This window comes from Dysidea avara, chromosome 13 (genome assembly GCF_963678975.1).
Source record: "Dysidea avara chromosome 13, odDysAvar1.4, whole genome shotgun sequence".
In the NCBI taxonomy this organism is placed as follows: domain Eukaryota; kingdom Metazoa; phylum Porifera; class Demospongiae; order Dictyoceratida; family Dysideidae; genus Dysidea; species Dysidea avara.
This window is the reverse complement of record NC_089284.1, coordinates 17,338,179-17,353,867: the sequence shown is the minus strand read 5'-3', so window position 1 is coordinate 17,353,867 and position 15,689 is coordinate 17,338,179. Positions and strand designations below refer to the sequence as shown.

The 15,689-nt window shown below is 38.9% G+C and overlaps 1 protein-coding gene across 1 annotated transcript; it reads right to left on the bottom strand.

Moving 5' to 3' along the window:
- Window positions 1-13: 13 nt before the first annotated feature.
- Window positions 14-2,474, bottom strand: LOC136243123 (tyrosine-protein kinase-like). Its single transcript, XM_066034642.1, has 2 exons — window positions 2,176-2,474; window positions 14-1,323 (listed from the first exon to the last, which is right to left on the bottom strand). The coding sequence occupies exons 1-2, from the start codon at window positions 2,463-2,465 to the stop codon at window positions 135-137; spliced, it is 1,479 nt and encodes a 492-aa protein (XP_065890714.1). The 5' UTR covers window positions 2,466-2,474; the 3' UTR covers window positions 14-134.
- Between the last annotated feature and the right edge of the window lie 13,215 nt (window positions 2,475-15,689).

The following is a 15,689-nucleotide window of genomic DNA, read 5'->3' as shown; positions in this document are numbered from 1 at the left end:
GATGCACGCCTCATTCCATCATCACGTGCATCTATGCTATGATCAGTGTACAAATAAATACATAACTAGTAACTAAAGCTTGCTCATGAGATTTTGTACTAAAACTAGCTAAAATGACTGCAATAAATTATTAATCAGTTATGTTCTGCATCACCGTAGGCTGGTTGGATTCCATCATATGTAAAAAATTCTTCTAGTTGCCAATGCAGTGACTTAAAAGTTGGTCTAGATCCTGCACTTTCCTTCCAACAATCCTTCATTACTTTGTACAACTTTTCTGGACAGTCCGATGGGCATGGCATACGATAGCCTGTTGTTAGTGCTTCAATTACTTGAGCATTGAACATCCCGGGGTAAGGTGTTTTACCATGAGTGATCAACTCATAAAGTAGGATACCAAATGACCACACATCAGATTTGATGGTGAAATAATTATACATTGCAGCCTCTGGAGCTGTCCACTTGATGGGGAACTTTGTTACAGGGCGTGCTGCATAGATTTCTCCATACATTTCTCCATAGATTTCTTCATCATATAGCTGAGCTAATCCAAAATCTGCTAACTTGCACTTAAGATCTTCTGATACTAGAATATTTCTTGCAGCAACGTCTCGATGAATGCAACACTGTTCTTCAAGGTAAGCCATTCCAGCTGCTACTTGTGCTCCCATATCTATTAAACGGGAAAGCTGTAGAGGACGACCGTCACTTGATTCTATTCGAAGGAAGTCTAACAAGCTGCCATGCTCCACCAACTCCATCACCATGTAGAAGGGCTCCTCTTGTGTGCACACGCCATATAGCTGTACCACATGTGGATGTCTTAGTCTCATCATCAACGTTGCTTCTTCATGGAACCTAGATACATCCATAGAACCCGGTTTAAGTGTCTTCACTGCAACAGGAGTAGTGTTTTTCCATACTCCTTGTGACACCTCACTGAAGCGACCTGCTCCAAGCTTCTGAACAATATGAATTAAGCTCCTGTCAATGTACCAAGTATTATTAGTGTTTTGTGTGGTCCCCAGAAATGCAGAAACAAGACACGGAAATCTCAAATTGATACACAGCCCATCTGTCTGCTTAGAATAATGTGTAACTAGTTCAGGAACTGTTTCAAATGTTAGTTGACGAGTAACAAAAAATCCTCCAGTGTGCAGTTTGTGTATCTTGTATTGGCTCACATGATCTATGTCCCTTACATAGAGGGAGTAGTCTCCTGGTGTGGTCTCACTGTCACAGACAAGGAAGGACCCACACTGATTGAATGACTGCATCAAGTGGGCCTCAGCATCAATATGGTTTATAGCTCCAAAGTACCAGCTATATGTTAAAAATTTGAAAAACTCACTATACAGGTATAACTAAGATGTGTGCACATGGACACATTGTGTGGTTGGAAGATTACTATTCCTGGTTGGAAGATTACTATTCCTGGTTGGAAGATTACTATTCCTGGTTCGTTGACCTAAAGACTAATAATTTGCTAAAACATCTCAGTGGGGGATAGCCAAGCTTTTTCAAATGAGGTTCTAAAAACAGTGGCCGGTGAGTCACACATGCGAGAGCCTAGGGGAACGGCCCCAGCTGCTGACAGATTGTGATAATAAAATTTGGTATATTAGCATACTGCAAGTGGTCAAAAAGTTCAGACATCAGTATTCTGAAGACCCAAAACATGATGTTATATAAAGAAACTAGTACTCTCATTATATGACACAAGCTTTCCTTGCTACATTTTCCCGGCTACTATAAAGGAAATGTAAAAGTGGCTGTTCTATTAGAGTGATTGACTGCTCAGTAGAGCTAGTAGCTATCTTAATCTTTTGTCGTAAGCAATGTCAAATAAAAGTGGGAGCCATGGTCCCCATTTTGACTGCCTATGAATGGATGGTCACAGCTATCCTGTGGTAGGGGTACCACATAGCAGTGTAGGCTTGTATAACCACACCAATAATGTGTCCGAAATTGCAGTTAAACTTTACAATGCTATATTGAGTATGTTATATAATTTCAGCCAATGTGGCACATGTGACTATTTACATTCCAATCATGTGCATACATGGCAGCAATTAATTTTTGAAAATGCGGTCACGTGAATTTGTACATGTGTATACGTACTGCTATGAGTGTTCTTAGTGTATAACATAAAGTCTGCATTTTTTGTCAACTCACTCTTCGGTATCTATGGTCCCATATTCTACAATGTAGTTGCTTGGGATATATCCTTCCTGACCAGAATCTTGAGCTCTGGCATACCACCAATCTCCATCATCACTAATAATGTATAAAGATTCTCCCTTCTTGAAACTTAGGTCATAATTTGTCTGAGCCAAATAGTCATACTTTCCTACAAAATGTGAAACTTTTGGCTCATTTTGGGACAACTCAAGTGCTGGCACATCTTGCAAAGGATCTGGAGAACTCATTCTTTGAAACACTTTGATGAATATGGAGATCATCATATTACGTTTGATCTTACGGCAGCAGCACATCACTAGTGGTAAACACATGTCTCCGATGATCTTTCAAAACACAATCAAGACAAACTAGACAGTTACAAGTTGTGCAAAACAAGTGTAGCATATGCTGGGGGTGGCTGCTACAAAATCCTGGCTGGTCTAAGCTGAACTGTGTTGACATTGATGGCAAAAGAGCTAGTGGGTTGCTTAGGAATTCCTTCATTGCCTCTGTTGTATGGGCAATGGTGCTACTGCAGCTGCTATGTTCTTCACTACAACTTTCACACAATGAAGTTTGGCAATCCACGCACCACGTAATGGAAGGATGACTTTGTTCACATTTTCCGCAAGCGCAAACCACGTCCCCTACTGAAAGCAGCCCATGCGTCTGTTGTTGAACGAACACTTCTTGTAAACGTTGTATATTAGAATCAATAGCAATAGAATCAATAGAGTCATTGAGAAGTTGGCGGCAAAGAGGACAGCTCACTGAGTCCGACGACTCAGATACACTCCCCTCTAGACATCGCTCACAGAAGGTATGCAAACACGGGATGGTTTTCGGATCAGTGAAAAGGTTCCCACAAATTGAACATGTTAGCAGTTTCTTTTCAACAATTCTCCATATATCCACTTCACCTAAAGGGACTGCCATTTTACAGTCACGGCTGAACCGACAGAACGATAATGCCGACTTCCTCAAAGCGACATAGCTATGCCAGGCCGTATGCGGCGGGCCTTACAGTTTGAAATCCGGAAACGGGAAATCCTTAGGGAAAACGAGGGAAAATCCTTCTATTTATTATACTCTCCCGCGTGGGAGAGTATATGGTACTCTCCCGCGTGGGAGAGTATATGGTTTGTGCGTAGTTAGGTGGTTTCCTTCTGGCTAGCTGTTCACTGCTAAGTAGTCTAATAAGGCCATACCTATTTGATCTTATGTTGCGCGGGCCCGACCGACTACATTTTTCTTCAAATGAAATAATTTTGAAAATCACGTGTGCGGATCACGTGTACTTAATTAAGAACAACACATCATCAACACCCTCGTGATATAGTCCAAAAGAGACCATTGAAGATCGTCCAATGCTCTAAAATTGTATAGAATTCGATGGGAAAGCTCTTTTGGACATATCTGATGCTACTAGAAGAGTATGAAACCTAGATTTTTAACTGTGTATGTACTATTATAGCTACATTCATTATTTGTATTTTGTATGCTTGTGTTTAAAATTTTTATCATTTTCAAACCGACTTACCTACCCAAATTTAAAATAATTTTGCCCGCGCAACATAAGATCAAATAGGTATTGCCTAAGCTATTAAACTGACAAATACTCTAATAGAACATACACTTGTTGGCAAAATCCTGTCACACAATAGTCATTTGTTTAGGAAGTGTTTGTATATTACTGGACTTCATATACATGAGGATCCACTGTATGCTGAAGTTGGTGAGGCTGAGCTATGAAATTAGATGTGTACACAAACTTATACACTATTGAAGAGGGAGCATTTTTTATACTAATGACCAACTATTCAAGGCAGTGATCATGACATATTGTTTTAGTTGATGATATTCTTTGTATTTGTACATTGTCTACTCTATACCATCAAGTGGGAAGATTGTTGCAGGTCCTCCTAATAATAATAACCAATCAATATTGGTTTTTCAGGTTTTAGAATCATACACTATTTTCTTATTTTTACTCTTATATTTTGTTTACTTTTTATAAATATATATACCTAACATGATAATTAGAGGTGATGGTGGTGCTTGATATTACTCAGTATCAAGTCAGTCATCATGTACACTAGTAGTTAGCTAATACTATCAGTGTTATCAAACACTAATGTATTGTTTCCTTGCTATTGAATGTATACTTTGTACTACACAGCTTTGATATATCCAAACATATAGCATAGCAGTGGTATGGCTTCAGCGAGGTGATCACAATAAGTCAAATACCCAGTGGTACACAGTAGAATATACAGTAGAAAGTAGTATACGATCTTTGAGCACTCATGAGGTTATTAAAACCACTTAGAGATAGGCTAGTGTCGAATATGCCAGCATAATAGCAAGCATGCTATGCCAGCGTAATTCTAGCAAATTAGGTGGATATTTCAAACTATGAAGCTTAACACTCTCTGATAGAACAATTAGTGGAAACTGCAAACTGCATCAGAGCACTCAAATGCTTTGTACTTAGCTCCTTAGATGAACACTCCAATAGAACAGTCATTTTTACAGTGAAATGCTATAATAGAGCATTCACTGAAGAAACTCGTTCGAGATCATTGTATGCAATGTTGCTAACCTAGGAGCATAATGGGAGCACTGTTTAACTATAATTACATGCAATTCTGCTGTTTAGTTAACCCCATGTTCACATTATTACGCTTGCATGATGGTGGGTAACATGAAAATGTGAAATGGTCCTGCAAGTAGGGCAGATACCAATGCTAGTATGATATCATGCTGTTTTCATGAACCGACAAGTATAAAGTACATTCAGTGTAATGTACACTCAGTTTTATGTGAAAAATTTGTAATGGTATATTAACTACATTACACAAAACTTGTTACAGCTGAGATTGTTCAGTCTGGACTTTTTGTTTTTAATGGCCATGTGTCTTATCATCTCAGTGCCTTGCTTTACAAGTATGTGGGCCAATTTTCTGCTGTGAGATAGTCCATAGGGTTTATGGCAAAGACAAAAGCATGGAGTTAATAAACACTTGTGACTGTCAAATTAACATACATTTTGAACAGTTTTATTATATACATTTCTTGCTAATGACCTCAATGAATTGAAGTCACGGATACCATTATGTACATTCGTTTGAACCAAAGAGCTACTTGCTTCAGATCTCTACGATTAGCCTATTTTCTTGTGTTGTGGTTAGTCCTGCAGCAGGTGATACTGCAAATAATGATTATATATTGACAAGCTTATATTCACGAGATTAAATATTGAATATAATTAAATTGTTAAGCAGTGAGACTAGTAACATTATAAACACATTATATTCTGTCATATTATATTATCATAGAATGTGAAATGGTGCCAGACAACAGCTGGAATTTGCCCATAGTTGAATTGCCTTTCCTTGTAGACACCCATCAGTGAGATTTAATTAGGCGATATTGACAATTATATTTATCTAGACAATAATATTGTGGCTCTATAATTTACCTCGGTATGTGTAGTTCAATATCGCAATATTGTCAAAATATTAAAATATTGCCCAGCACTAGTTGTGGTGCATATGGGGCTTTTCTGAACAACAAAACAGCATGGCAATCATGAATACTCAATAAACATACACACACTATGCATACCATTTTGTCCTTTTGTGCTCATTTTGGATTTCCTCCATGCAACAAAGAATCAACAATGGCCAACTGCTGTACAAACAACTCAATAGTGTCCTTTTTGAAACATTCAGTTTCTATAACCTTTAATGCCTCATGCTTGTGGTTTACTGCTGAGGTCATTGCTGCATAAATTCATCAACTGTTGTCTTGCCATGACTGCTGCCCATTGGCACAAATGCCTCTGTTCTTCGTTAATATGTCCTGAGCAAAAGGATGCATATTAATGTCCATGCCGCACCACCCCATGCATTAGTTAACTAGATAATTTTCTACTCACTGCTTCCTTTTGTGCTCAGCTGTCTATAGACACCATACACATTTTGTGCCTTCGTAAATGGTTAAATTTTACATAGTAGCTAGCTGGAAGGAAAACAATGCTAAGATGCTCAATTGTAACAACTACACTCAGGTTTTCCAAGTGCCGTATTTTTGCGCATTACAAGAGATTATAACCTTTAAATCAATATCCAAAATATTTTACTAATCTGAACAGACTTTTTCCAAAGCTCAGTACACTATACCTAGCATGTTAGCTGCTATACAATTCACACAGCTCTACTTTCTACTGCTTATCAACATGCGGGAGAGTATCTGCACTTCACAGGTGTTTTCATTTATTATTGCTACTGGGCAGATGGCATGCCGATGCGCCCAGGGAGCGAACAATGCCTCAAGGAAATTACACAGACATACACTATACAGTATAATGCGTATGCTTTGTGCAGCCCATGCATACCTTTACTCTGAGTCTCTACCAAGATCATATGCAGGCTGAGCCAAATGGATTTGCAACTACACAGTGATTTCTGGAGTTCCATGCACAAGGCTCAGTATACTTGGCCCCGTTACTATTCCTTTGCTATATAAATGATATTACTCCTTTCAAGTTTACATACCACATTAGCTAACAATGTCTCCACTATAAAATAAGTATGTATATAACTTTTGTTAAGTGTTAAGGGATAGCAATAGATTCTATATATAAACGAGCATATTAAACAAGTACTGTCAAAAGCTAATGCAGCTCTAGTATTCTTATAAAACTTGAGACCCTGCTCACGTTATATCAAAGAACATCACTATAAGACCTCTATGTGTCCTATAATAGAATATGCCTCCGCAATATGGGCTCCTCATACTACCAAAGACATTCAACAAATTTAAATGCTTCAGAGAAGAGCTGCTATAGGTTTGTGTATAACAAATATCAGAACATCAGTGTTACTAGCTTGCTGAACTCTCTTTGCTGGCCAACCCTTGAAACTATAGAAGATCATACTTAAAACTAAATTTAACTTTGATTTGTATATAGCTACCCCCTGATAATTTTAGATCTGTTACTTGTATAGCACCCGTGGGCACCAATACCATCTACAACACTTACAATGCACTTGTTATTCTTATTGACATTCATTTTTCTCCTCAGCAATTAGATTGTGGAATGCCTTACCTTTAGATATGGCAACATGTAGCAGTTATGGTCAATTTATACAGAAACTGCATGAGTATTAATTTATTGTATAATTAATACATTATAGAGGTTTGCATATTAAATTCAAATAATAATACTTAAAACCTGACATGACATCTAAAGTTCGATTATATGCCAACGATACCTTAATCTATCGCAATATTTTGAACGGACAGGACTTCAGAATGATTTAAACACAATATGTTCTATAGATTGGCATATAAACTGACAAGGTCAACTACATATCATCTGCTTACTAGTATAGGTGTAGGATTCTTCAGTGGATAAACAACCACAAAGGAATGATGTTATAATCACCTCATTACAGAGGGGTGCAGGGGCGTAGCGAGGGGGGTCCCGGGGGGTTCAGGAACCCCCCTGTAAAATTTAGACTTCTGCAAGCAGGATCCTAACACACCATTTATTGTGGCAGGACAAAATGAGTGAGCAATATAGTATAAATGGCACAGCACAACAATTGATAAAACTTACATTCATCTCTCAGGGAAGGATTTACAGAGGTAACAGGGGCGTAGGGAGGGGGGGTTCCGGGGGGTTCAGGAACCCCCCCCCCCCTGTAAAATTTTGTCTTCTGCAAGCACACCATTTAGTGTGGCAGGACAAAATGAGTGAGTAATATAGTGTAATGGCACAGCACAACAATTGATAAAGCTTGCATTCATCTCTCAGGGAAGGATTTACAGAGGTAACATGAGCCCTAGGCCTCTTCAAAACTTGTTAAAAAGATCGATATACTCTAATAGAGCAGTCAGGTTTATACTCTAATAGAGCAGTCAGGTATTCTCTAATAGAACATGCATGTAAATATATCCATGTCCATAATGAAATTTTTCAGACATTCTAACATTAAATGCAAAACTTAGCATGACCTTATACTGCTATAGCTTTGGTGTGCAGTGTATAAAGATATAGAGCTCCAGTAATTTATCACTTGTGTTATGCAAAATGAATTCATGTTATGCATATTTGTATAGTTATAATGTTTTGATTGTAAGTCATTCCATTTGTATCAGTGGATTCATGGCTCTTATACCACAGTGGGATAACTATCACTTACAGATTACTATGTGTCTCTATGTGTTATGCTGTCTGTTTCCACTAGGTGGCTTTATCTAGTACTACCTTCATCGCGGGGCACTTATATGCATCACAATTAATGTACTTTTTGCATAAAATATGTGACCTGGTCTTACCTTTTTGGCACATTGGTCAATTTTCTGTTTTAAAGCTTAAATGAGGTACTGGGTGCTCATCTATCTTGTGTCAAAATTTCAGCTTAATATCTTGATGCATTCCTGAGATATGGCCAATTTGCTGTCCTGTACATTACAAACTAACTTTTATGGTAATGTATTGAGTTCTGTGAGTGATTAAGGGTGACAAATGGTGACAAATCACTTTGTTTACCAACAATTCTGTTTTTAACATCTAGAATACTTTAAAAGACATTTCTGATAGTTCAATGAAATATTCTTGGTAAATTTCTGCAATTAAATCCCATGTATTTTTGTCTGAGACTAAGTTTTAGCCATTCCAGCACCTGAACAAATCACCCAATTTGTAAGTTAATTGTTGTCCCATGCATGTGAAATTACTACATGGTCTGATATAATCATCCATATCTCCTAAGAAAAAGAAGCTATGGGTGTGAAACTTCACAGCAAGAAAGTTTAATAGTTGCTTTATCCAAATGTGCAAAAAAAATTAATTTGTTGAAATTTTCAATTGAGTTTTCCCAAAAGGTTTGCTTGTGCCCAAAAGGTAGGTTTTCCAAGATCCGGTCACATATAGCAATTTGCTGAGTTTTGGTTCATTAAAATATTGAAAGTCTCTCAGCGGCTGGGGGCTGCGCCCCCAGACCCCTGCTTCTGGTAACTCAATGTTGGTGCTGGAACCCCCTTCAAAAAATCCTGGCTACGCCCCTGAGAAGGTGTATGGCTGCAACCTTGTCAAGATAAAAGTTAGGTATGTGGTAGATACAGTATGTGTCAGGCTGAGGTGACTCCAATGAAGAGGCTGAGGATTGCCAGCTATAGTACAATGACCCACAAGCTTTCAATACTAAAAGGCCCCTGGTGAGATACATGGTTTGCAAAATATTCTGTGACTGCTCTATTAGAGTATTTTAATGGACGGTGACTGCTCTATTAGAGAGTTTCGATCGTTTTAGCGGAACAGTACGGAGGGTCCAACAATGTTACAAAGAAGCATCATGCTGTAAAATCTAACCCGTATATTGACATGATAACCTTCATCAGGCATTTTCCGTTGGTCGTTTCCGTTCCCGCTTTCCTTTTCCGTTCCCGTTTTCCTAGAATTTTACTTACCCTATTTAGACAATGGCCCCTGTAACTGGAATTTTGTTAGTAACCCACAAAGTATGCAACATATTTGTGGCTAGGTGTCTTAAAGCCCTGCATACTCTGGGTTCCTACGTCAGCAACTTATGTAAATGTCCTAGTCATGTCAAATGCTCCTCCTATACTACTTAGCCGCTATGCTCACTCCATACTGGACTACACCTGCAGTGTATGGTCACCATACCATCAACATGATATCAAAAATTGAGATGGTACATAGATGGGCAGCATGTTTTGTGACTGGTAATTATGATTATATATAGTGATGGCATGGAAGCCAATTCATCTATATCTTGTAAGGTTTCCCACTGCAGATGTTGTAGCATGTCTGTCACACTATAAGATTCTTATTCTTTATTATTAATTACTAGGCAGGCAGCACAGCTGATTTGCCTAGGATGTAAAATCAACAATAGTGCAGCAGTGTATGTTACAATTAATAAGAGTATGTACGCTACAATTAATAATTGGTATGTGTTACGTCAAAAAGATAGCTAAAGTGCGTATGTTACAATTACTAATTATAAACTGTAAGTTACAGTATGCATCTACAACTACACAGTCATAAAGTTATATTGCGTATGTTACAATTAACAGTAAGTTATGATACGTACGTTACAATTACTAATTAGCTACTAACAATCAATAACTTACATAGCTAATTGATTTGTAAAACAATTTAGAGTACTAGCTTCAACAGCAGGGATAGGTAATAAGTTCCAATTACAGAAAGTCTTTAGAAAGTAACTATTATGATAAATGATTAGTTCTAACAGTAGGTATAGGAAAGTGAAAAGGATGTTGGAATCTAGTTAAATGGGTGGTGCATGGTGGTGGTTGTGATGTAGGTTGGTATTTCTTAAATTATGTAGTTCTTGGTATACGTACGTATAGGATTGTGCATGAGCCTTGAAATAACTAATAATTTGATTGATGTCAACCCAGTGCATGGGGCACCTGAAGGATACTTTCAGCTAGCTGACACTGACAGTGTTACAAGGGGTCACCCATGCATTACGATTTAGTCAGTTGCAAACTTAGGTCAATTGTTATACGCATTCATTTTATCCAAGTGCCATTAGACTTTGGAACAGTATACCAACTAACACAGTGACATTTGAAATACCGGTTTTCAAAAGCAAACTGAACATATAACTACCTTTCATTCTTTTTTGTACAGTGCATACTCTATGTTGAGTTTGCACGGTAATAAATAAAAAACCATATACCATCTATGTTTTGGGTGCCCTGAAATGAGCTGTGTAACATATTTAGCCAGTCAGTACATTCTCCCTGCTTCAAAAAATTGAGTGAGCATACCTAGCTATACATTGCATCAATTTGCATGTAAAAAGGAAGGCATAGCTAAAGCCCATTTGAACTTGTGGGCTTGCAGCAAGATCACCAGACTATCTTAGTTTGGCAGTACATTAATTCCTCAGAAGGCTAAATGGGGCCATGCTTCAGACCCACCCTATACTGTTAAAAATGAAGAGTAACCACCACTCTAAAGAGTTCCCAGAGTAGGGAGGATTTAACACCCCTGGAGAGTAACTATATAATATACTCTGAAGAGAGTAATTATTACTCTTAGTAGATATTATAAGTGACACCCCCTTCAGAGCATGTGTTATTCCTTCAGAGTAGTGGTTACCCTCCAGGGGTGTTAAATCCTCCCTACCTTGGGAACTCTTTAGAGTAGTGGTTACTCTTCATTTTTGACAGTGTAGATAGAACATGCTGCATGTGCTTCACACATTGTATATTAAGTACAATTGTCACTTTCTTAGCTGCAATGGGACAGGGGCATATTTATGGATTTTTCTGGAGTTCAGGAAACCCTGCCTCTGAATTTGAACTTGTTGGGCTTGCAGCAAGACTACCAGACTAGCAGTACAAATCTTAATAGGAACAGCTAGGTTAGGGCAATCTGTAAATATAGCTCAAGTGTAATAGAAAACTTACATAAAAGTGGAACAAGAGTATATGTATTGAAAAAATATTGAGATGTTCTAATAGAGCAGTCAGACGTATTCAGTCAAAACTACTCTAATAGAACACTCATAACGGAAAATGGTGTAATAATTTAAATAGTAAATGTAAGACTATAATCTATACCTGGAAATCTAAAGAACAATTTAACTAGCAGCTATACAGAGCTAAATCTTGAGTGTTTCATTTCAATTGGATATGTATCACTATACAATACCTAACTCTAGCCATTAACCATAAATGATACTAAGAACTTAAAGGAACCAATCATATTAAAAACTAAAATCATAAGTCTAATTAAATTTGAAGTATTTTGATGCTCAAAATTGTCAGTGTATGTGTGTGTGTGTGTGTGTGTGTGTGTGCACGCGCGTGTGTGTGTGACACGATTGATTATTTAATAGTACACACTGTACCAAGAGTTCATAATGTGTGTGTGCATGCGTGTGTGTGACCAGTTAGTTAGTCGGTCAGAAGAAAATTCCACTGAAATATTTAAACCTTCATAGCAACTTATCAGAGTACGTTTCGGATCACACCAATTGTACTTTGGACTTGATTATAGCTAGCTACCTATTAACTAACTGATACTGCCAAGGCTTCATCAAACTGGTTTTGGTCAGTACATAAAGTGCAAACCCACGGGGGGGGAACTGGGGCATTTTTCCCCGGGACCAAGCCTGAAAGGGGTCCCAGGAGGCCCCATGAAGAGCCCCTTGAATACCTGTTTAAAAGATCGATATACTCTAATAGAGCAGTCAGATCTAGATACTCTAATAGAGCAGTCAGATCTAGATACTCTAATAGAGCAGTCACAGTGCTCTTCAGAGGAGCAGTGTAGCAAGCTTATAAATAAGGAGATATGCATGGTCACTGTCAGCATATAATTTTTTTTGGTCTTCAGCCTACAGCTTGGGTGAAGTTGTGATTCAGAATGGAAACCTCCTTGCCCCTGGGACCCCACTTTAACTCTTTGCCCTGGGCCCCCTAATTTCTCTGGGCGGCCCAGGGTGTTCATTTATCTCACATTTATGTACAGCTAATCCTCCCCTACTCCTGAACCAGTCACATGATGGGGTATGCTGTAGTATGCTTGTCAGGCTGGAGTGGCTCCAATAAGGTGCCTATTAGTCTGGCGGCGCCCGCCCCTTCGCATAGAGTAAGGGTCTGGTATGCTTAGTATCACCATAGATAATGTATGCGTTCCTACTGGATTGGAAACGCCAGTTAAATTATTTTCCTATCCTAGTTACGGTGCGCCAATACATTGGGAAACTTGTTGAGTGGCTGTTTGGCTTTCTCTGGTTTGTTTGAAGGCCGGTTCGTAGGCGTGGACATTCCTTTTACATTGTTTATTGTGTTGCGTTGTGTACTGAACAAGAACACAGCGTGTCTGTGGGTACATTGTTTGCGACAGGTGACAATGGCAGGTACGCACTAGCTAATAATTCAACAGCAGTAGTAATAGCCAACTTCTCGTCACCGCATTTACACAACCAAAGAAATGTGTGATACATTGAAATAAATTTTAAGCTACAGTACTGCTCAGATTGAGCTAAACAATAGCACAAAGTAGTGCCTGTTTTCTGAAGTTTTATCGAAGTAGTGGAAATATACAGCGAAGCAGTGAATATCTAGCTAGCCCATTACACTCTGCCTGCTACAAGTGGTGTAAACAGCAGCAAAGAAACAATGCTACACTTTCTGTTTCTTCAGGAAATTTGCACAACCGTTTTGAAACCCCATATTTCACCTTTGAACCTGAATTTTCTTACGCTATTGTTTACTGCTTTCCAGCGTCCCTACCCAGTCCAGCCTCCAATTAGTGTAGGTGGTAACTAACCCAGCTGTAAACAACAAACACTAATTTGCTGGTTACAGCATAGATAATACACGAACATGGATTGGAAACGCCCGTATTATTTACGTAGTGACGTCATAGACCATCCTCGTTACGGTGCGCGAAGAGTTTACAGTCGTTACAGGTGGAACATTTTGCATTTCTTGTAAGCTACAAATACGTGTTTATTGGTTACAGCTGGGTTACAAAGCACCTACACTAATTGGAGGCTGGACTGGTTATGGACACTGGCGAGTAGCAAACAACAGCGTAGCAAGATGCAAGTTAAAAGGTGAAGTATAGTGTTTCATAACGGTTGGGCAAATTTCCTGAAGAAATAAAAAGTGCAGCATCGTTTGTTTGCTGTTCTTAGCTTCACTTGTAGCAGGTAGAGTGGCTTTAGCTAACCAGATATCCAATGTTCCACTGTATACTCAGACTGTTTGGATAAAACAACAGAAAACAGGCACTACTTTGGGCAATTGTTTTACCCAAGTCGAACAAGTGTTTGGCTAAAAATTCATTTCAGTCTATCAAACATTTATTTAGTTGTGGCATAGAGGCTATGTTAAGATAGCTGGTAACGATGCTACTGAAATATTTGCTAACGCGTACCTGCCAGTATCCACCTGTCGCCAATGATATTCCCTCCAATGTCCACAGACAAGCTGTGTTCTTGTTCAGTACAAAACGCTACACAATAAACAATGTAAAAGGAATGTCCACGCCTTGAAACTAGCCTTCAAACAAGCGAGAGAAAGCCAAACAGCCACCCAGTAGATTTCAACAAAATTTCCAATGTATTGGCGCACCGTAACTAGGATAGGTAAATAATTTCACGGGCGTTTCCAATCCATGTTCGTGTATTATCTATGGTTACAGGTACAGCAAAATCTTCCTCCTGTCGAGGCCATAAAGTTTACGCGCAGCGAAACAAGGATAGCCCATGACGTCACTATGTAAATAATGCGCTGATTAAACGTGGAGCGTTCTGATTGGTTGCACCAGTTTTTGGTAATCCGGCTATACCATAGATACAGAAGTTTTCAAGTTGCTTGCGAAAAGGTAAACACAAACGTGATCATGTGCGTAGTTCACGTGAGGACTTAAAATGATTTTGATGAACGTTTGTGTATTTCGCCTACAGAAGTTTTCAAGTTGCTTGCGAAAAGGTAAACACAAACGTGATCATGTGCGTAGTTCACGTGAGGACTTAAAATGATTTTTGATGAATGTTTGTGTATTTCGCCTATCATTCAAAGATTATTATACAGTACACATCAAATTTTGCTGGCGAACTAAACTAGAATCCTTGCTAGTTCGAGATATTTGAATCACGGGTCACGTGTACGATCACGTTTCTGTTCTACGTTTTTGCAAGCGACTTGAAATGTGACTGGATTTTGGAAAAACGATCCAAATCGCACATTAGAAGTTCCGAGATAAACGGTTTTAAAGAATTGAAGCCAGCATAACTCTCCAAGGATAGCAAGCACGCGTATGAAAGTTACACAAAAGATGCATCAATCTGTTACCTTTCAAGCCACTTCCAGTAATTGTAGCTGCTTGTACAGTTTCCCGCCAAATAAGATAGAAACTCTGAGCAGTTGGACGAGCGAAGTAGTATCACGAGTGCTCACAAAGGGGTGGAGGGTGGAGGCTGGGGGGTGGCGGGGAGGGCAAAAGTTAGACCTCAAAATGGAGGCAGACCACGATTGGAGTCCAGACACCAGATTACAGGGCTGTGCTGGCTCCTTAGTGGCTGATATGTAGCAAAATCAGCAGAGAACACGTCTGGCCAACATTATAAGGCTGTCCACCAGTAAACCACTGACTCTTGCCAAGCCAGGTCCTTCACAAGGCCTGAAACCGCCATTTGAGCACTCCACACCACCCAGAAAAGACGTGTGTAAAAACCAGCCTCGTGTAGTTTGAGTAGTGCTGAGGGTCAAAACTTGTAGTACGATAGTGTAGCTATCCACTGGTGGTGTTAGTTTGATTTTGCCTGATGTGCGATTTGGATCGGTTCTGTAAAATCTGGTCACAAATAGCGATTTCCAACCTACCAATTTTTCACACATATTTTTGCTACTTAAATTATACACCTTCAATAAACGTTTCACAAGCTGCCGTTCAAGTAAATGGTAGCCAATGCTTCGTA